The following is a 22,636-nucleotide window of genomic DNA, read 5'->3' on the forward strand; positions in this document are numbered from 1 at the left end:
AAGGTGTCCCTGGAACCTTCTCTTCCCCACGATAAACAACCCCAACTCTCTCAACCTGTCCTTGTACACGAGGTGCTCCAACCCTCAGACCTTCTTTCTGGCCTCCTCTGGACCTACTATAACAGATCCTCGTCCTTCTTATACTGAGGACTCCAGCACTGCATCTCTGCAATCCCAGCAGAGCATCTTTGCAACCCTAGCACTGCATCTCGGCAGCCCAGGCACCGCCTCTGCAGCCCTGGCATTGCATTCCTATATTGCCCTGGCTGCAACCTCTGCGACAGGGTTGCTTCTGAGCAGCAGGGCTGGTACCAGCATTATGCTGGTTAGAGGCACAGTGAGGAGCCATGTCAGAGCTCTTATGCAGCAGGGATGCCGGGTGAAGCCGTCAAGGAGGTTTCCCTTCATTGCCTCGGCATCAGCTCCAAATGGATTAGGAGCAGGGATGTGCCTGGGGCTGGACCCTGCCCTGGGGTTCTCTGCTGCACAGCTCCTTCCATGCTCACAGCTCTCGGGACAAATGGATCAGGGCAGATCCCAAGGTGGGGGTTAGACCCCAGATTTGGGGGTTCTGGGCTTATTTTCTGCTTTGGGAAGGTTACACGGAGAGGAAAGGCAAAGCAGCAGAGGGCTGCGTGTGAGCTTCCTGGCCCTTGCTGGGGCAAGGCAAGGACTGGAGCCAACTGGGTGCTGTCCAATGCGATGCGGGGAGCAAACAGTGTCAATGGTGACAGCAAACTGTTACAGCTCACCTCCTCTCTCATCATTTTTGCTTACTTCTTGGCAAGGGCCCTCTGTTTGCCTATTCATATATGATTTTGCTGCGAAAGTTGTTGATATTAGAGATTTTGCTAAAATCTCAGCTCTCGAAGGATAGAGACTAAAAGGAAAGGCAAGTCTGCTTTATAGGAACATAGGGCCCCAGCTGGCTTATGGCAGATATAAGTGGTGGGATGGTGATGCAGCAAGGCTCTGCTTACTGTTCTGTGCATCGCTTTGCCTGTGTCCTGATGTTAACTATCCAGGAGGGCACAAAGCCCAGCAAGCAAGTACCCCCAAAAGAGCTCCTTGTGCTGTGGGCCCGTCTCAGGAGCACTGTGTGTTTGGGCTTGCACACGTGCATTGCATTTGGTGCGTGCCCTTGGAGCAAAAAATAGAAGTCGCTTGCTCTAGTTGGTGCTGTCTTCTTGCTCTGGCACTCAGCCTTGAGAATGGGGCATCCCCAAAGGTACATCCCCTGCCCCTGACTGCAACGTGAGTTCAGATTGCTGGGAAGCTCTGGTGAGAGCTCTGTCCTACGCAGCCCCATGGAAAGGTCCCTCTGGCTTTCTGTGGGTGCAGGTCTCCGCGGAGCCATGCCGCATGGAGCCAGGGTGCCCTTCCCCTGGCTCCTGGCCGTGCCGGCCTGTCTGCGCAGCTCCCGGCACTACTGCCTCCCCAGCCTTTCACTTGTGTGCTTTTACGGCTCAGAGGGAGCCGTCCTGCCCCAATTCCCCGCGTGCTCCTAATTTCATAGTTCTCTCCATATATCCGTATATATCCATATAGCATTTGATACAGTTTTTATGGGCATTTCCATACGTTTTACAGACACAGCCATTACAGAGCCAGGTTTCACCCGAGAAACCTCAGGGGAGCAAAGCACTGAATCGCCTTAGTCTTGGCTCCAGAACAAGGCTCTCTTCTCTCCCTCGCCGGGGCTGCCACTGTCAGTGCTGCACAGGGCAGGGGGCTGGCGTGGGGCTGCCGATGACTGCCCTGAGAGCCAGGATGCTGCCCGCAGCCTCATCCATCCTGCTCTTTGCAGCCTTATCCTGCAAACCCCAGGGCTGTCACTGCTGTCCCTTGCTCCCTCCCCAGCTGGCTGCCGCTGGCAGGGGTCTGATTTGGGCTGGGCTGCTCAGTGCAGCTCAGGCCCACAATCCATATGGCTGGGTTGCCAGGATCTGTCCCATTTGTGCATCTGTTGGGCTGTGCAAATGTCTGGCTGCAGAGACTGGAAGCCCTACGTGGTGGTGTAAAAGGGTGATACCATTCTGGCAGTGACACTGCTGCACGAGGCTTTGGAGCATCTCAGCTGCCATGGTGCATGCAGAACATCCAAGCTGCAGCAAGGCAGCCTGCGGCTGGCGGAGGGGCAGAGAATGGATCCAGGTGGATTCAGCTCTCCACACATTTTGGAATGCTATAGAGGATGCTGGCACTGCAGTAATACCCAGCACTTCTCAGTGGCTGTTCCTGTTGCCAGCCCAGAGGGAGAAGCCTCAGACCTTGTTTAAAATGGAGCCAGCAGACACATGCTTTCATTGCTACCGTGGTCAGACCTTGGAGCAGCCCAAAGTGTAAATCTGGGGTATCCCCATTGACTGCATGCCCAAGCGCTGGGCTGCCAAGCACCATCTGCAGGGGAGGATGGACTGGGGCAAGTGAGTGCAGGGATGAGCCCTCCCTCTCTTGGCACCCCTTGCCACATGGCAAGCGTAGCAGCACCTGGCCCTGCTTTGGGTTCCTGGTTCTCCCAGCCTCGCTCTGCACCAGTGCACTAAGGAATTTTCCACCCTGCATATGAATTCCCATTTGCAGGGGAAATGCCCACTCCCACCCAGTGCTGCCTCCAGCTGATGCTGCAGGGACCACTCCTCACTGCTTTGCTGTCCTTGGCATGGCTGCAGTATCATCCAGTCCAGCCTTGCATGCAAGCTGCACCCTGGCTCGGCTATTAATAGCAGCTCCCCTCTCCCCTTTTGAAGGCTGGTGGGAGCCCAGGGCACATCCCACTCTGTTTTCTTGAACAGGTCCTGAAAGCAGGAACCATTTGTGGCTTCCCCGGCCGGCGTGTCTCTCCTTGGCCTCCAGCGTGTGCTATTTTCTGTGCTGTTTACTGTTCTTTTGCGGGCTGTCAGGTTTCCGCACTGGGGGAAGGCTTGTAAATGGGGGGGGGGGGCAGTGAGTCCACACAGAGGGGCTACAGGAAGGGGGAGGATGGAAGAGCACAGACATAGCCTTTATCGCAGCCTAGGGGATGTGTGGCTCATAAATCCGATGCAGGCAGATAGGGGATAAATCATCCCAGCTTGGGCACTGGTGGTTACCCATGGTTAGAAATTAACTTTGTGTTGGATGGGTCCCAGGCTGTGGGATGGGAAGGGGAGGCTGCTCTGGGCAGTGTGCCTCCCGCCCAGCTGGCCCCAGAGCTGGGCTGCAGGCGGGCGAGTGGGTGCCCCGTGCCCTGCCCGGGGCTGATGAAGCAAATGGCTTGGGATGGATGCTGCAGTCAAACCTGTGCTGTGGGTGATGATCCCCTGACATTCATGCCAGCCTCGCTGGCATCTGATGCTTTGATGACTGGCTGTCACCACTGCATGAGACATCCTTGGGCTACAAGCACAGCAAGGACTGGGAGACACTGGTCTGCATTGGAGAGGAGAGGGACCTGGGGTGCCAGGGAAGGTGGCAAGGTGTATGGGTGAGGTAGAAGGATAGATATGCACACAGCAGGACTGTCCGCTCGCCCACAAAGTTGCAACTGAGTGCTTGGTAGAGTTGATGCCGTGCAGATGGGAGCCCCATCCAGGTGCCTTGGGGATGTGCATGTTGGGGCAGTCTCTGGCAACGATGCCAGGAGGCAGCAATGGAGGAGGCAACGATGCCCACAGACCCCAGTTTCACTTCCTCTCTCCAACTACAGCATCCTTCTAGCCCCAACTCCCCCTTCCCCATCTCTGGCTCTTCCTGCATGTATCCGCGAACTAGCCCCTGGACTTCCCAGGAGGCTTTTAGGTGTGTGACTTCAGTGACCACTTCATCTGCTCAGCCTGCAGCTGGGACTCTGACACCCTTGGGGTCTCAGAGCACCCACTGAGGAGCAAAAAGGGGCAGGGCTGGTGGGGACAACCCTCCTGCAGCGGGTCTCCAGGCAGCTGGCTGAGCTCGGCTCAGCTTACTCCTGGCCCGCTCTCTAATAGCTCCCCAGCTTTCCTTTCTAACGAGGCTCTAATTGGAAGCCGGTTGTGCTTCCCTTCCCCTCTTCTCAGAGCTCTCCAGTCCCAGTGCTGCAGGGCGATTAAGCTGAGGTTTTGGGTTTTTTTAATATGGCAGAATTATTTTGGAAGGGCCAGGATCGTTACATGACGGGCTTCTTGAAAAACCCCAGGCTTCGCCTTTCAGACGGGGCCTTTTCAAGTGGTTTTGCACAGTACACGTCTCTGGGCAGCGACCGTCTCGAACAGTTACTGTTAATTATAGATGCCTCTTTCCCGCTAGCCCATTACTCAAAGGATTTTTGTGTGTTTTAACAGTGTTTTACATCAGTCTGAATAAGACTCTATTCAGTATTTCCGAGAGCTGGAACTTGGGCATCCCCTGCTGCATGTGTCATGTTCTCGCTGCATCCCTGGGGCTGGGGACTGTGCAGCTGGTGTGGGCACAAGCCTTCCTCCCTAGATGGTGCAGGAGTTGTGTCTGCTGCGTGCACATCCCATTTGCACCCCTCTCATGTCTATGCATAGCCTTGGGTTTGCACACTCAGCCCCTTGAAGCTGTCTCCTAAATCCATCCTCCATCATCCTTCTTGCACACTGGTTCATCTTTGGTTGGACCCTGTGCCTGCTGCCCTGTTATCCTCTTTGGCCAGGAGAGAGGTAGTGACAGCCCTGGGCACCCCGGCCTCATCTTGATCATCTTGGGATGTGCAGAGTCCTGTTCTCTTTTGCTGAGCCCTGGGCTGGTGTGTTCCCCTTACATTAACAGAGATGTCTCTCCGCACTGCATAGCTAGAGTTGTTCCCCATGTCCTTTGTGCTGCATTTGTTAGCACTGATTTCATGGCTTCATCATTGCCCAGTTATTCAGCAGCAACTTGTTGCAATCAGCAGTTTCTCCAACTGCCCTGAAGGGTTTCATATCACTGAGAAATAGTCTTGTGTCCTGTGCCGCCCCATTTGTACTCTCTGCCTGCAAAAGCCACTCTTTATTCCAGCTTGCCTCTTGTGTTGACCCTACATGTAGGCTATGAGAAGAGCTTGCCTCTTTTCCCACAACAGCTGAGCTGGTTTAGCCATCCTTGGGGAAACACCTTGCCCTAAGTATTTTTTCAGTCCCACTGCATCCCCAGTATGCTCAGCTGAAAGTGCTGGTCCTTTCAGAGAGCTCTAGTGGATTTGCAAGGGATGACTTCCTACCACATTGCAGCGCTGTGCCTTCCCTTCGCGTCATTTCTGCTGCCAGGCGCTTTTTTCCTGCTTGGCCGCTGGTGTTTATGCAGCTACTGAAGCCTTCCCAGATGGAAGATCAAGCTCTGAGCTCTGGGTCCCCCTCGAGAGATGGGAACCCCCTAGGATGTGTTGGGCACTCTGCAGAGGAGGGACAGACTCTGGGGCAGAGCGTTCTGCCCAAGCACTGGGCAGCCAAGGCTGGGTAGCAGATACCCCTGCCAGACCACGAGGCTTTGGTCAGTGCAGAGGGTGGAAGATGACGGGCAGCTTTGGGACTGCTCTGCTGGAACAATTTCCCAAGCCCCTGTGGGATGAGAGTTTCCCCTGGGCACTCCGGGGTTGTTGGCAAGCGCCTGACTGTCCCACTGAGAAACCATGAGTTGGGGGAAAAAGTGGTTCCAGCTCATCCTCATGCCCACGATCCATCCTCCTTCATACTGGAGTGGGGACTTGGAGGGAGGAGAGGCAGCTGGGAGGTGCAGTGGTGGTGTCTGAGGAGAGCCCCATTTGGGGAGGGTGGGGATGCACCTCATTTGGGCACCTCTGCAGCCCTCGTCTCCTTCAGCTCAGCATATAGGGCACTGTGGTCAGGCCCATTTATAAAGCTGGTAAATATATCGGCAGAGTTTGTGTCCCCTCCAAAGGTCAATATTTGTGCAGAGTTTAATTTTAACTTAACAAGCAGTTGTTTGCAGAAGCTGCCCTGTTTGTGTGAGTGTGTGTGCCTGCGCGCGCGTGTGTGTGCGCGCTTCCCCATCAATTGACGCTCGCAGGGAGGCATATGAGGAGCTCACATGCGTGCACTGACTCACTGGGGTGCAGAAGTGGTCGGCATGGCTCCCCATTCCTGGAGATGTTCCGGATGCAGGGGCAGCACTGTGCGGTCCGGAGGACAAGGACCAGGGTCTGTGGCTGAGGCTATAAATGCAACCCACAGACCTCTCTGGGAGGTGACAGCGGGCAAAATGTGACCCATGTGGCTCTGAACAGCAGCCGATGGGGAGGTGGCTTTCCTAGCCTGTTCTGGCTGGTGCCCTGGGCTTGCTGCAGGCAGCTCTGTGGCCACATGGCCCCCAGCTTTACCCCTCCTCAGCCCGTGTGGCTTTTGTGGCTCTTACCCATTTTCTGGCAACGTGCATCTCCGAGCTTAGCACATCGTTCAGACCTGTACCAGCATGAGGCGCCGGCTTTGCAAAGGGCTCCGAGGGGTCGGCGTGGGACCCCATGCGCAGCCACTCTGAAAACAGCCACAGCATTTCTCCCAGGGCTCTTCAAGTATAGCTGCCCATGGGTTTCATCCCCTCTGTCTGCCCTCCCACCCCAACATGCAAAGCAAACAGACACACCTGAACACCTCACCAAGGGTGGTGGCTCCTCTTGGAGAGCTCAAGACCCAAAGTGCCCCTGCACTGGCAAGGGAGAGGGGAATGGTGCTGCCCTGGTGTGCGCCCAGGCACACGAGGCTTCTGTTTCTGCTACTCCGAAAGCTCTTCTAGCTGAAACCCTATGCTATGCTTCACCCCTGGGCTGGCCACATGTCCCCAGTTGGGCTTGGGGACAGGCTGTGCATCTCACCTGCCCCATAGCATCACCACAGAGCATCATCCCTTGAGATGGAGGCTGGGTCCTCTCAGGTACCAGTGATGCATCCCAGTGTCCTAGGACAGGATGGGACACTGGGTTGGGTCCAATACCCTCCTGCAGCCCATCTTGCTGAGGGCACAGAATGTGTTATCTGTGGGAAAACAGGAGAATAACAGCAAGCACAGCCCTTGCCAATGGATTTTCCAAGTCTCCCACCCTAGAGACAGCAGCTTGGGGGCAGGAATGCGGGAACGTGGCTGGGGAGAGGCAGGAGGGCTGGGATGGAGCCCACCAACCCCGCGGAGTGGCCGCCGAGACACCGTATTTTGGAGCCCGCCTTGTGGGCGCTGAGGTTTGGTTTCCTTCTCTCTGCTCTTTTCCTCTTCCTCGCCAGGCCCCGGGGCTGCTGACCAACCTCAAAGGGAAAAGCAGGCTGTGAGGAGCAGTGGTGGGGATGGGCAGGGGTAAACACGGGGCTGGGGCTGGCCAGGCAGTGGGTGATGGAGGTGAAGTCATGCGTGACGTCAGCCCTGCGGCTTTGGGGACAGCCGTGGTTAGGCTGCCCGAGGAGGGGCGGCTGTTTTCCTGCAGTTCCACCACTTGCTGCTCCCAGTGCCCGTCTAACTTATAAACTTTAATGGCCAGTTTAAAAGATTCCTGCCATGGGCACCTTGTTGCCAGTTTTAGGTTTTTAATTTGGAAACTTTCCCCTCTGTGGTTGGGGGAGGAAGGACTTGGGTCTGTTCGGGGCCAGTCATCAGGACACACGGGTGCCAAGGAGACAGTCCAGAAGGGCTCTGTTCCCGTCACTGGTGTCGGAGTAGGGTCGACCGCACCACCACCAAGAAGGGCGGTGGTGGAACGTGTGCTATGCATGGGGCAGACGGGCTGGAGGAGCCCCCAAATCACCTTCCGCTGCCCACATATTGGTGGAATAAATTTAACTCCTCCTTGGCCACTGGCAGAGAGAGTGCCAGCAGCAGCAGCCACCTGCTCCCAGTCAACATGGTCCACGTTGAGGCCACCACGGCTCTGGGCTGTGCAGGCCCATATTGTAGGATGCTGTACATCCTCATATTGTAGCCCTGCGGTCACTCAAGAGGCCCCTGCAAATGCCCAGGAGGTGGTGGGACAAGAGGCTGAGGCCTGATGCCCTCCCAAGCAACAAGGAATCCAGCCTACAATCTTGAAGGGAACATCCCCACAGCCTTTCCACCCAGCTCTCTCTTTGCAGCTAGAGAGAGAGCAGGGATATCTCCCCGCAACCTGGCTGTAGCCAGGTTTGCTGACGATGGGGTTCCAAGGAGTGACCATGGTTTGCCTGAGTCTTTCCTTGTCTCCAGACCGGTATGGTGGTGCTTGTGCCTATGTTCCTGCTGTACATGCTGGTTGTCAGAGGGTGCTGCGTACAGGCTAACCCCTTCAGTGCAGGCTGATGATGGCCAGGCCGTGAACACATGGCATAGAATCATAGAATCACAGAATCAATAGGTTGGAAAAGACCCACCAAATCATCGAGTCCAACCATTCCTATCAAACACTAAACCATGTCCCTCAGCACCTCATCCACCCATCCCTTAAATACCTCCAGGGATGGTGACTCAACCACCTTCCTGGGCAGCCTGTTCCAGTGCCCAGTGACCCTTTCCGTGAACAATTTTTTCCTAATGTCCAGCTTAAACCTCCCCTGGAGCAGCTTGAGGCCATTCCCTCTTGTCCTGTCCCCTGCCACTTGGAAGAAGAGGCCAGCACCCTCCTCTCCACAACCTCCCTTCAGGTAGTTGTAGAGAGCAATGAGGTCTCCCCTCAGCCTCCTCTTCTCCAGGCTAAACACCCCCAGCTCTCTCAGCCGTTTCTCATATGACTTGTTCTCCAGCCCCCTCACCAGCTTTGTCGCTAGGACCCAGCTGAGAGATCCCACCCTAGAGCATCTTAGCTATCAGGTGGATCCTGGACCTTTTACAGACCTTTCTGGGCATCCAGCTAGCTGCATGGCAGAGAAGAGAGCTGACTTGGTAGAAGCCTTTACGCCAGGGGCTGAAGTCCCCCAGGGTGGGCACCTCAAGCACTATAAATAGCTCATGGAGCCAGAGGAGCCGAGGAGTGGCCCTGGTTTACCAGTGCTTTCATACCACGGCTTTCAAGTGGTTCCCCTACATCTTTCCTATGAGCCAGTGGCACATCTGTGCTCAGCCCTGGCGCAGGGCCGGACGGCGGGCTGCCTCCGATGCCGTGCCACGTGCTCTGCAGCTGCTGGAGCTGGTGCCACTTGCCAGCCCCAGAGCAGCCTTGCCTTTGCCAGCCCTGTAATTGATTCCTGCTCTCCTGCACGGGTGGAGGCTGCACATGTGCAGCCTCAAAGAGGCAGTGGGTACCAGCTCCAGAAGCCAGCCCAGGCAGGGCAAGGACCAGCCCTGTCCTGGCCTTGGCTCTGGTGTCAGCTTTGAGAGCTGCCTTTTGAGTTTCCGCATGTTCAGAGAGGTTCTCTCCCAGCCTCAGCTCCTGGAGGCAGGGGATTTGGGGCACCCTGCTTGCCTTGTTTTGGGGCTTCTGGAGGAGTTGGAGTTGTTGAAGTACAAAGAAACAGCTGAGTGTCACTGTTGTGTCTGCAGGTGATGGGCTCTTGAGATGATGGCAGTAGAGGTCCTCCATTCCCCTGAGGCTGGAGAAAGACCTGGCTGGGGAGGCAGAAATATCTGCGTAGAAGATCCTTCTGTACAGTCACTCAGCAGCTCTGGAAACTGGGCCTCCCAGCCAGGCAGCAGCCTCACTGAAGGCTGGGTTCTGGCAAGAGGGAGCAGGGGCAGAGGTGAGCGCAGACCAGCTTGCCAAGCTTTCTGATGTCTTAAAGGCTGCCAAAGAGCAGAGCTATGGAGGTGGCAGGGGTTTAAGTCACAAAGGAGTATTTTCTAGCTCAGCACCATATAGGAGATGATATATTGGAGCATGTTATTACAGTTAAGGTTAAATATAAACCAATTTTTAGGCTGGAAGGGGATGGTGGTCCAGGAGAGAGTGACTGCAAACAGATGAGGTTTGACGTGAGTACAGGGGAGCTGCAAGCAGATGCCCTGGTTACCTTGTTTTCCAGTGCTGCTGACGATAGATAGGGCTACATGGAAGAAAATGCCTGGAAAAATAGGGATGAAAATGGTGAGGCTTTAAAAAAACCCCAAACCTATATTTAGCCAAAGGGCATGGTTTTGCTGTCTGGAGATGGCAAGGGGTGGGTGAACCCTTCAGAGCAAGGCAAGCCTGAATGGAGAGAGTGGCATGACGAGTGGGCAGGGGACTGGAAAAAGCAGCTGTCGCTGGAGCCAGGGGAGGTCTCTGCTCGTTGTTGCCCACGGGGGAGTGGTGGGACTTGGAGCATCAAGCTTCTGACCCAGGCTGGGGTCCCTGCCCTTGAAAATGAGCAGTGACTTGGACTGCAGTGGCTGAACCTAGCAGGGCAGAGGTGGATGGGGCTGCATTGGCCAGGGAAGGTTTGCTTCTCCAGGCAGAGGGGTGCAGCGTCGGGCAGGGTCAGGACCATGGCTCTCAGCTCCCCCCAGCCCTCTGTGCCCCCTGCAGGCAGACCTGCAAGGACCCCATCCCTCTCTCCAAGGGCTGAGAGGGCGAAGGTGTCCTGACAGAGTGTTTTATTAGCAGCAGGTGCCTGAAACCCAACTCATAGCTCAGCAATCAGTCCCCTCACCTGGAGATGAACCCAGGCTGGAAGACACGACTGTGCAGGGTCAGGCCCTGCCAGTGCTGAGATTACCCCTGCCGTAACCAGAGCGGCTCCCTGGCAGCCTGATGAACTGGTCCTGCCGTGGCGACAGGCGCGTAATGCCTGATTTCACAGCGCCGGCATGCTCTGTTTGCTCGTGGCAATGATCTCTCCTGCCCTGGCCAGCTCCAGGCTCTGGCCAAACCCCGACCTGCGGCTCTGTCAGCTGGGATTAGACACAAGATTTAGGGTAGGATCTCTTTGCTCCTGGCTGGAGCAATGGCAGAGAGACAAAAGCCCAGCTCATCTCTGGAGATGGAGCTCCTGCCCCGCCCTCCGCTGTCCCGTGCTTGGCAGCTCCCAGAACTGCCTCCAGAGGTGGGGCAGGAGTATCTCAAGACTGCAGGCAGCACCAGGGCTTTGCAGATGCCATGGCACTACCCTGGCTGGGAGCAAACATCATACAGAAAAGGAGGAACGCAGAGAATCCCCCAACTCTGAGGCTGTTCTTGAGATGGGCATAAGTCCCTGGGCTGTCTCCAGGAAGGCAAGGGCATGCTCCCAAAAGAGAGAGCTGAGGAATAGGAGTGGTCCATGCAGAAGGGCTCTCCCCTCTGCTGCCTGAAGCCTCCCACCCAAAGTGCTCCTTGCTATGCTTAGACAGCTCATTCCAACAAAGCCATGGCTGGGAGGAGGAGCTGTGGGGCCGAAAGGTGCGAGGCGGATGCAGGCAGCATCCCTCTGCCCTCAGCTCCTCCAAGCAAGGGGTCAGGGGTGGTTTGTCAGCAGATGGGCAGTGATGCCCAGCAGGAGGGCTGGAGCTGGCTGCCTGGTGCAGCTATTGCCAGTGGGCGGCAGAGCAGGATCCATGCAGCTTCCAGGGATGCTCTGACACCCTGGCAAGCACCAACTCTGCACTTGCAGGAGCGCTGTTATCTTCACCGCCCTATTGCACAGCGCTGTGCGCGGGCCAAGAATACTCATCACCTCCTCATGGGGTGCAAGGCCCCTCCGGCCAGGAAGCTTGTCCTCTCCCCGAGCGTCGCTTCCTGGTTGTCAGCCTGGACCCCAGCTTTGTTAGCTGAGCTCATTTAGCTTTGACAAAGTTTATAGTGTGCTGGAATGCAGAATGGCTGCTGGCCTTCCTCCAGCCTAAACATCCCCACCCCGTGGTGCGACAGGAGCTGATAAGGGTGAGTGCTGCAGCGAGCAGGTATCTCGTGCCCAGCCTGCGACCTTACAGCCACACGACCTTGAAGGTTGTAATTTATCTCATGTGCATGCGTATGTGTGTGTGTGTGTTTGAGCTGTCTCCCATCCCCAAGAAATGTTCTCAGCGTCTCTGGTTCTCTCTCCAGGCCAAACCCACATGCACGTTGCCCAAGACCGATTCCGAACAGACTCCTTTGATGAGCAGGGCTTAAATATATATTTGGCATTCCAGCGGCAGCGTGCCGAGCGCGGCCGAGGGTGTGAAAGTGTTTGCTTGACAAACTCCGAAGGCTCTCGCCTCTCTGCCGGCCCTGGGGACTCGCAGGAGAGAAATGTCAAGGAATTTTTCACCTCTCTGTTTTGTTTTGTACTTTTATTTTTGTTTTCCTTTTGAGAGTGCATTTTTAGCTCTGGTGAAAGGTACCTGATTGACAGTCCCAGAGACTGAGTCCCCTCTCTTTTGTGGGGCAGGGACAGTGAAAGCAAACATCCCACCCCAGTCCCACTGGGAAGAGGGAACAACCCTGTGAGCCTTGTGCTGCCCTGGAGGCTCCCGTCTCCTCTCCACTAGCCCTGTCCCCTCCATGAGCCTAGTGCTGTCATGGACAGATTTGGGTACCAGCAGGATGGAGATGCTCCATATCCTAGACGATCTAGGCTATGGTCTGCTCAGATATAGCCCTTTGCAAAGGGTGCAAAGAGCAAAAGGTCTCTTCGTCTGCCGAGGACAGCGGTGTCTCAGTCACAGGATCTTTTGTCACTGCTCAGCTGACCCCAGAGAGCCCTGCACCCCAGCACCACGCTTTGAAGATACTCGTGCCCATTGTTTCATGGAGAACTTCCCAGCTGGCGTCCCCCTGCGCCACAGCACCAGTGTGGGGTATGCACTGGCCCCCAGGCACCTTTGAGGGTACGGACAGGTCTTGTCACCTTGTGTTTGTGCAGGGGGAGATGGAACAGGTGGAGCAGGAGGGTGTCTCTGAGGGCATGTTGCAGGTGGATGGGCTGGATGCTTGCAGCAGGCACAGCGAACATGAAGTCAAAACCACCCTGTTCTTCACTTGCTGCTGAGTTCCTTCTCGGTTGCAACCGACGATGGGGCAGGGAAGGCAGCTCCATCACCAATTCCCATGCGATGCAGGATCCATGGTGGAGCTGAGATGTGCAGGACAGAGCTGGGGGCAGAACTGGGTATCTGAGCTTGGTTGGGTGCCCAGGGATGTCTCCTGCGTGTGGTGGAGGGCAAAGGCAGAACGTCCTCATCACTCCAACCTCTGTATCCTGTGCCCGTGGGAAATGGGGAGGGGGGATCCTGGGCAGTAGATTCAGTTTCAGAGCCTGCGTCTGCAGTGCCTGCTGGAGCAGAGAGATCCTGGCCGCCTCTTGGGAAGGGGGCTACAAGGGCTACGTCTGTGTGTTCCCAGCTGTCTCCAGTGTAATCCCTCACGAAAAAGAATCCTCTGCTCTGGTGCATCCCCATTGTCTGGCGGCAGCGCTGCCTGGCCCTAAATCACCTGCTGCTCCTAGCCTGATGGAAATGGGGGTGCTGTCCTCCAGACCAGTGGAGAGAGGGTCTAGGTTCTGTGGGGCAGGGGTCTGCACTTGGGAGGCTGCAGAGCTGGGATTCTATGCTGAGTGTATGAAGGCGGCTTCCAGTCTATACTGGGAGTCTGTGAGGTGAGGCTTGATGCCCTGGGGACCACGGGGCAGGGATTGGTACCTGCTGGGGTCAGGGATTGGGCTGCCGTGAACTGCAGATGCTGAGAAAGGGATACGAGGGAGATTGTGGAGCCGGGCTGGGGACCCTGGGGGACTGGGGTCAGATTCTGTCCCCGGGGAAAGGGCAGGCTTGGCTCGGTCTCCCCGAGGTTTCCTTCCCAGCACACTGAAGAATCGCTGGCTTGTCTGACAGAGCATAGACCTGTGAATTTCCTGGACAGTGAGTCTCTTTCATGTGGCCGCTCAAAAACTCTCATGACATCACCAGGGGCTGTTCCTCCCAGAGACAAACCCAGCGCTTTTTAGGGGTTTGCCAACCCCCCTCCCCTCCCCCTAGTTTGTGTGTTTTGGCTGGGGGGGACCCAGGGAACCGCATCCAAGAGCAGTTGCTCTGGCAGGGAGATGGTGGGCAGGGGGAGGGCAGCGCGTCTCCCCCCACCCTGTGCTGAATAAACATGGGCTGGCCGGGGCTGGAGGGGGCTTTTCCAGGCTGGACCACACCCTGGGGGGGGGCTATTTTTTGCCATGAATGAAGGTGCTGTATGCTCGCAGGGCAACCTGGCCTCCTGCCGCTGCTGCTGTGCACAGAGCTCGCCTGACACTCAATCCTGTTGCCTGGCTGGGGACCAACATCTGTGTTGAGCAGCTGGGCACTGCCCGTGGGACACCTGGGCACCTGGCACAGCTGAGCACTGCCCGTGGGACACCTGGGCACCCAGCATTACCTGAGGGACACCTGGGCACCTGGCACGGCTGGGCACTGCTTTACAGGGACACTGGTGAGCTGCAGAGGTTGGAAAACACGAGCACGGGGAAGTGATGGTGACTCAGTGGCTGTGCCAACCGCAGTGCCAGGGCCACTGGGGCATGTCAGACCCAGCCCTGCCAGGGCTGTGTGCCTGCAGAGCCGCCTGAGCCAGCCTGGGGGCAAGCCCTTCTGCCCCCTTGCCCCACACAGCAATGCTTCAGTTTCGGGTGATGATGGGGCTGCCTCACCGGCTGCACCTGTGCTTGGGAGGAACCACTGCCTCCTGCTCAGCCCAGTCTTCATCGCACCCAGATTTGCCCCACAGACCATAACCCTGCCTGGCTCAGCCCCAGCTTCCGCTCTGGGCCCTGTTAACTCATCTAATCGCTTGCACATTGGGTTTAGGGACATGGTGGTTGCAGCATCCCCATGGGGCTCCCCCATCACCTCCAGATTTCACTTTTCTAGGGTCTGCAGGCTGCTTTGCCAGTCCCCAGCCCTGACCCATGTTCCTGCTGCCTCCAGCAGTGGAGCTGCCCCACAGGTCCCAGGGGACCTGTGAGGATTTGTGCCCATGAATGAGTGGCCTGTCCTTGCCGGGTGGAGCTGGGGTGCTGCATCCCACCCGTTGCTGTTCCTTATCACCACACAGCATCCTTGTGATTCACCAGGTGTGGCTCGCTTTCCATCGCCCCACTTTGCAGGAAGTTTCCTGGCCAGCCCCCCACAAACCCTGCACAATAATAAGCCGAGATGAGCTGGCCAGCCTTCCTGAGCAACCTTTCAATAACAAACCAACACGATGTGTCCAGCTTTCCTGGACAGACAATAATAAACCCGCATGAGCTGGCACACTTTGCTGAGGAACCCTACAATAATAAGCCTGCGTGATGTGTCCATATTCACCAAGCCATTCAACAGCAACAAGGCAGTGTGAGCCACCCAGCTTCCCCACAAAGAAGAGGGGTCCCTGATCAGTCCCCCTGGAACAAGAGGGACCCTGGCCACCAGATCTCCACATGTTTGCTGGTGAGCTTGCCCAGGTCCTTCCCTGCCTGCACTGACCCCTGGAGTTGAAGGCACAGTGTGTCAATGGTTGGCCAGGTTGGCAGAGGTGATGCCCGTAGGTGCCATCAGTCTGTGGCTCTGCCTTCCTGGAAGCCAGCAGCAAGTTCTCACAAGACTTGGCATACTGGTTTCTGCTGCTCTTCAGGGCATCCTCCCTGCGCAGCTTCCTTGCCAAACTGGCACCCAATGCCAGCTGCCCTGGAGGCTCTTCTGCTGCTGCCCCATGGGCTGCTAGATGGGAGGACAAGTGCCCGCGGTCAGGCTGGAGCTGGGGTAGCCACCAGCAGCTACCCCCAGCCCCTGGGCAGCAATGCCCTGCTTCTTGCAGGGTTGCCCAGGTGGTGAGGCAAGGCTGGTGCTTATAGTGAGGGCTACTTTGACAGACCCCACTCTTTTTCAGGGAGTTTGCTGGCACTTGAGCAGCAGGAGGGCTCGGATGCCCGTGAGTTTGCTGGGCAGTGTGGCAGGATGGCCTCTCTCCAAGTGTGAGGGGCTAGGGGGCATTAACACTGGGATCTGGAGCCCTTCACCCCCCCTACCCAGGCTGCTCCTGGTGGGCTGGTCATCGTGTGGCTGGGGAGAAGATGCTGCAACTTCTTGCGCTACCTCTGTGTTGCCACTGACCCTCCTTTCCTTGGGATTTATCTCTGTGAGCTTGAGGCAACAGCAGATGGGCAGGACAGGACCCCCATCATCATCCACACACCGGGGGGACCCGCATCCCCCTCAGCACGGAAGCAGGACAATGCTGAGCCCCTGCTTCCACCGCACCCCTCCGCTTAGTGTCTGCAAGAAAAGCTGTAACCCAAGCCATGAAAACAGCACAACGAGAAAAGAAAAGGGTATTGAGCGGCGGGGCTGCTGCGGTCACCAAGCAGCATAGACTGCTGGTTGTTAAGCGAGTGCCTCGCTTGCAAAGGCTGCCTTGATGAAGTGTGAGACAGCACTTACGGAGGGACGCGGGCAGGCATTCTCACTCCATCTTCCGCTCACAGTGCTGCTCTTTATGTGCCTGACATTTGCTCGCTGGAAAGGCCCCGAAAGTCAGGGGGAAAGGAAAACATTGTCCACAGCAGGGCCTGAGCAGCACTGGGAGGAGTGTTGGGCCGTGCTGGGCTGGGCTGGGATGCTCTGCTGTCTCAGCCTCTCCGCTTGCTCTTCCCTGGGGTGACCCCTTCACCTCTCCCAGCTCTCCGGCTGCCTTCCTCTGCCGGCACCGCTGCTTCCTGCCAGGTGTGCTCAGCCTGGCTCCCTGCCTGGGAAGCCCTGGCCATCCTGCCCCTGCTTGTTCCACAGGCGGGCTGGCAGCACCCCCAGCTCTCCTAGCTGCTGCTGCTGCTACTGCTGCTGCTGCCTGTCCCCATGGCGTATGTGGTAGTGGGTGATGGGGACAGGGTGAGCCATCCACAACTGGAGTACATAGTGCCCCAGGGACTGCTGCAGGCTGGGGTGAGCCTATGCAAGCAGGTCCAAGGACTGGAGGGGCTGGGAAAGCGCATCAGTGTTCAGTGCAGGGCAGCACGAGGTGCCTGGGAGCAGCTCAGGTTGCTCTGGGGCAGCTCTGGCCAGAGGTCAGGCTGTGTGTCCTGCTCCAGCCTGGGGGTGGATGAGCTGCTGATTTCCTTGCCCTTGATCTCAGGTGGAAGGGAGCTATTAACCTCCATTCCACTTCTGTCCTTCCACAGGCAGATCCTGGTGGGATCCCATGGTCTGGCACTGTTGGCAGTGGCTGGGTGGGCAGCCAGCACAGACGGGTGCTCATCCACCTGGATCCCAGGGTGGATCCCTCCCCATTCTGACTGATGCTGGGAGGACTGTGGGCAGAGATGCTCAACATGCGTTGAGTGAGCCGTGCCAGCCCCATTTCCACAAGCACATTGTGGCAGGGGAGAGCACTGAGGCCTGGCCATGAGGCACAGGAATGCCCCAGCCATGGAGCCCTTCCCATGCCCATCATGGGCTGCCACAGCATCACCCAGCTTTGCCCGTGCCAGCATGACAGTCACTGTGCCCAGTGTTGGAGAGCCAGTGTGCTGTTCCTGGGCTGCCTCTCCACCACACTGCTTCTGCAGAGCCCGCTGCCAGGGAGAGCCCAGGGAAACCGTGCCCCAGCCCCAGCCCACACCCCTTGGCTCTTGGCCCTGGCAGGAATTATTAAGTGTGCCCCTGCAGAGCATGTGCTGAGGCTGGCCACGGGAATGTGGGCAGATCTGACATACAAGCCACAGCAGCCAGGCTATAATTTCCAAACAGGCCCTATTCGCTCTGTTTTCCAGTTAAAAATATATTAAAAAATACGAATGTGGGGTTTGTAGTGAAGAATGTTGGTAACCGCTTCGAACGTCTGGTGTGATAATGAAAGGGTCAGTCCCCAGCTTTGAGCACGACCGATTTAGACTCTGGTGCTTGGCACTCGCGCGGGGGCCCAGCACAGTCCATCCTGCCTGAACACCCCCCCTTGCCTCCCTTTTGGGCCAGCAGAAGGTCACACTTCTGCATTGGTGGCACGGTGACAAGCTGGGTGACAAGGGTCTCCTGCTCACACTGTCAAGAGGACATCCAAATCCCTGTCGTTTATGGCCTCTTAAGAAAGGAGTCTGGGCAGGTATGAGTGAAGGCAGGATGCCTAGGAGATGGATGCTGTACCGTGCCTACCACTGGCCCTGCTGCCCCCAGCGTTGGGGTACAGCCTCAGAGCAAAGCCCTCTGGGATGGGGGACAGCGAGCGAGGCTGCAGCCCAGCTGCCGATGAGCACAGCCTGCTGCCAGCACAAGGTCAGGCACCTGCCCCCCTTTGCCGGGCAGCCCTCCCGGCTGAGCTAATCGCAGTTCAGCCTGTTCTGCAGAGCCTCCCGTGCCACGGCTGCAGCCTTGAGTCGCTCCAGATACCAGAACATCCCACTTGGCCTTGTGGCCAGGTAGTCATAACATAAGGGGCAAGCTGTGCCAGCTCCCCGGGCATCGCTCCCCGCTGCCAGCCGGCACTCCCCCAGGTGCCAGCTCTCTGCTCGTGCCGCTCCCCAGACCTCAAGTGTCATGTTTGTCCCAGAGATGGATAATCGGAGAAAAACAAGTCACTGGAGGCCAGGGCTGACGTCGCAGTGGGGACAACAAGTTGGCTGCTGCAGCGTTCAGCCTGGGGATGTGCTGGGGCAGTGGGGCAAGGAGGGAAGGGAAGGTCGCTGCTATTCTACCCCCAGCCCCTTCTGGGGACACCCCATTGTCCCTCTCAGCCTCCGGGGCCATCAGGTGGCCGATGGCTGGCACAGCATGTTCTGCTCGCTGCTGAGTCACAGCTCTGCAGGGAATCGCTTCCAACTCTGGTTATAAATCCATTTCCCTCTGGGGCTGTGAAGCATGGCCCTCCCATCCCAACAGGGGCCAGCTCCAGCGGCCGGGTGGATCTGAGCCCATGGACTCAAGCTGCCGGGAAGGGCAGTGGCAGGAGGTGGCCAGTGACTCCCAAATTCCACACAGGGCTTGTGAGAGTTAGACTCTGCTTGGAAGCATGGGCAGTGGCTGCCCTGCAACTACATACGTCTGTGCCACCCCAGATGCCCATCCCTCCCCAGGGCACTGGTGGCACTGGGCACCCTTCTCTCAGCAACTCTACAGGATGCGTGTGTGCTGGTCTTGGGGACACCAAGTGATAACAAGCGCAGTGAGAACTCCACAGCATTGTCCCATCCCAGCGACACTGTGAGGATGCTGTGCTGGCTCCAGGCAGCTGGGGTTGAGCACTGAGAGAGCAGTTGCCCTGCCTCGATCCTTACTTTCATGCTGGGAAGAAGATAAGCCTGGGCAGCCCCAGGGCTCTGAGCATGTTCCTGGTGCTGTCCTGCACCTCAACTCACATCCCAGCGGGGCTGGAGTGGAGAGCGGTGGGCAGCATCCCATGCCTGAGTGCGCAGGCTGCTCCATCATCTTGGCACTCCCCAGGGACCCCTTGGTGACAGAGAGAGGGAGTGGGCAGCAGAGCAGTGGCACCCAGGGCCGGGTGGCTCTGCAGGGGACTCTCACCCTCCCGGGGCATTGACCCGCGCAGTGCTATCTAGTACACTTTGCTCACTCCACTACCATTCCCGGCTTTCCTGGGAGCTGCTGTTTGCTTTTCTCTGAATTATGGCTCCAGCTTGTGCCTTTGATCTGGACTGTGTCAGCCACCCGTTGCCAGCCCCTCTCCTGCCTTTGAAGTGCAGTTGCCTTCCCAGCCTCAGATGCTGCTTTTGCAACCTCGGGAGTGACCCTAGCCCCTTGGGACTAAGACATCCAGAGCAAGATCATCCCAGGGGTGTCTGAGGTGCTCAGCATCCTTCCTTCTCTTTGGGACCTTGTGATGGGCCAGAGCAGCTCATGGCTCAGAGGCTGAGCAAGGAGGCATTGAGAAGTGTGTTTGCCCAGTGGCAAGCACTCCCGGTGAAGCTGGCAGAGCACTGGGACCAGAGCATCACTCCCTCCTGTGACAGTGGGCAGGGACACAGGAGGTCCTACACAGAAGCTGGCCAAAAAGCAGACCCTAGTGCCACACACATCCTGCACCTAAGGGGCATTTTGTGCCTGCAGCTCCAGAAGGAGGGATGAGACCTGCAGGGAAGGCACTTTTCTGGGTACCAGCCAACCCATCTTGGCATCAGCCCTGCCCTCTCTCCCCAGCTGGTGGGGAGCGGTGAGGGGGGCTCAGCCTGCCCTTGCTGCCGCTGGGGAGATGGGGCCAGGCTTTGAACTCTGGCCTTGAGTGGGTCTGAGTGTCCCCATCCCCTCCCTGCTCCCCTGGCCCGGAGAGGATCCGGCCTTATCTGTTACACTTTGTTCTCCTGCTGTCTGGGTGTGGAGCAGAGCATAGTGCACGGACCTTTGACACACACACACACACACACACACACACACTCACACACACAGAGCCACGCTCATCTACACATGGCTGCGCACACAGCCCCTGTGCACACGCGCGTACTCACTCACCTGCACACGCACACCCATGTCGTGCCCCACATGCCCCTGTGCAGCCACCCCCTCCCAATCCCTGAATGCGTTTGTCTTCTGGCTGTCTGCAGCATTAGGTTCACAAGCAAAGCGTGGTGTTTTTCCATCCTGCCGGCCTCCTCATCACAAAAGCCAAGGTTCCTCATACCCATCAGCACGGCCCAGAGGGTGAGGGTGGCATCCTGCCCTGCTGGGGGATGTGGGCAGGAGGAGGAAGGTTGCCCTGCATCAAGCCTGGATGGAGACAAAAATGTGTACAGGAAACCAGGAGCTGCTCTGGCTGCTTGGGAGCAAACCTGGGTGTCCCTTATCTCACTCTCACTTCCCATGGGGCCCATGGGGATGGGATGCTTTGTGGTGCCATACAGACATTGGTGGGGGAACTCGTGGCAGGCAGGGGCTCCCTGTCCCCACCTCGTGCCGAGGTCTTGCCTGTCCTTATCGACCAGCCGCGGTCCCATCAGGGAAGCCACAGCCCTTCCCATGCGATCTTATCTCTGGCGTTTCATGAATGGCTTGCAAACCTCCACAGTCTGCCTCTGAATGGGAAGGCAGTGCGCTGGCCAGAGCAGGTGTGTGTGTGGGGGGGGGGGGGGTGTGTGGGTGTGTGGGTGTGTGTGTTCATGGCTGAGGAGCAGCCGCCTCCTGCCCGGTGCCAGAGCTGGCTGGCTCCACAGGGCATAGCGCAGACCCTGGGGTGAAGTAGATGGAGCCCAATGAGCAGAGAGATGCGCAGCCCTTTCTCTGCCCCACTGCGGCACTGTGGATCAGTGTCCTGGCAGGAACAGGCTCCTCTAGCAGGTGATTTCCTAGCAGGATGACAGTGCCTCTGCTCTCTCCCACAGAGCTTGCCCCAGATCTGCAGTGTGGGAGAGGGGCAGGCGTTTGCCTCTGCTCTGCAGCAGCTCTACGTGGCGGTGACGCAGCAGGAGGCCAAGAAGACTCGGAAACGGCAGCACTCGGGTGAGGAGCTCTGTGGATACGGGATGAGAAGAGCCTGAAACACCTGGCCTCTTTGCGGCTGAGCCCCCATCCTGGGAAAAGCGGAGCGGGGCCCTGGGTGCAGCTCACTCCATGTAGTAGTCTTCTCCTTTGATTTCCCCCCATGAGCTGAGCTCCCACATCCAGGTGCCATTTGTGGTGTGGGTGTGGGCAGTCCCCTGTGCTCCCTTATCTCAATCCCAAATTGCATCTCTTTCTGCTGCTACCAGAGGACGCTGAGGGCCTGGCACCCACTGCAGAAACAGCAGAGCACCCCAATCCACTGCCTCCATCCCAGGAGGATGAAACAGCATCTTCCAGTGAGGGAACAACGGTAAGTACATCTCTAGAAACAATTTCTCCATACCAGTTGCAGGATGGGGCCTGCACCTCCCTTCCCTCCTCATGTCTGAACCCTATCCTCCTTCAGGATGGGCTGTGGGTCTCAGCTCAGTCCTTAGCCCATCCTACCCCATGCATCCTGGCTGGGGAGCATGTGGGTTTGTTGCACATGTGGTTTGCACAACATGGTGGATATGAGGGGTTGTCACTGCTCGCACACGTGTGCCTGTCCTGTGTGAACCCCCAGGGGGGAACTGACACTGCCTCCACTTTGATTCCAGCCAGCCTCTTCCCCAGCTCAGAAGCCTCGGCTGCATACAGCCAAGGCCAAGCCAAAGAAAGCGAAGGGGCTCTTCAGCTGAAAGATCCTTACCACCCATCCTGAAGGTCTCTGCTCCCCAAGAGAGGCAGCCCAGAACATCCATGCATCCTCTGCCTCCCTGCTTGCTTCTCCTGTCAGACCCTGGCCTGGGGCATGGTCTGCTCTTGAGGTGTCTCCAGCCAGGGTGATGGGACATCTCCTCTCTTCATCGATGTCTGAGGAACATCTTCTCTGCCTCTTCCCTGGTATAGAGCTTACTCAGGCTACCCCACGATGGAGCCAGCACTGGACCTGGTGTGAGTGGGAGGGATGCTACTGGGTGGATGTGGGACAGGAGGGACTCCAGCGAAGCCATGGGGTTTGGCTCCTCTTGTGTGGGTTTGCAATAAAGGGCTGTCTCTGAGTGAGATCCCTGTCCTCCTACTTTGTCTTCCTTGGGCTCAGAGTGTCCAAACAGGGGTGCAGACCCCAGTGCTGCTGGGTGCCCTTCATCCTGGTCCTGCTGTCCTACGGGCTTGCAGCGGGGCTGGACAGTGAGGAGGTCACAGCAGATCATTGCCATGGGGCAGGACTGCAACTTGCAGCTTGTGCTGTTCTGTACTCTGAGCAGCACGTGGGGTGGGGCGTGCAAGAAGGGACCCCCAGATCCTGAGGGTACAATGTGCTGGAGGGCCTGGAGACCATGCTTTCCTCCTCCCATTCTGCGGACATACCGTGTGCTGGTGTCTGGAGCCAGGAGAAGCCCTCGTAGCA

The 22,636-nt window shown here is 57.4% G+C and overlaps 1 protein-coding gene across 1 annotated transcript in view; it reads left to right on the top strand.

Annotated features, from left to right (window-relative positions):
• NHEJ1 (non-homologous end joining factor 1) overlaps positions 1-22,161 on the top strand; it is a 44,178-nt gene extending 22,017 nt beyond the window's left edge. Inside the window, exons 5-7 of the mRNA XM_069861804.1 lie at positions 21,084-21,201; positions 21,450-21,553; positions 21,843-22,161. Coding sequence (XP_069717905.1) covers positions 21,084-21,201; positions 21,450-21,553; positions 21,843-21,923 — 303 coding nt within the window. The 3' untranslated portion in view covers positions 21,924-22,161. The remainder of the gene's footprint in view (positions 1-21,083; positions 21,202-21,449; positions 21,554-21,842) is intronic.
• The last annotated feature ends 475 nt before the right edge of the window (positions 22,162-22,636 follow it).

This window comes from Phaenicophaeus curvirostris, chromosome 7, assembly GCF_032191515.1.
Source record: "Phaenicophaeus curvirostris isolate KB17595 chromosome 7, BPBGC_Pcur_1.0, whole genome shotgun sequence".
Taxonomy (NCBI): domain Eukaryota; kingdom Metazoa; phylum Chordata; class Aves; order Cuculiformes; family Cuculidae; genus Phaenicophaeus; species Phaenicophaeus curvirostris.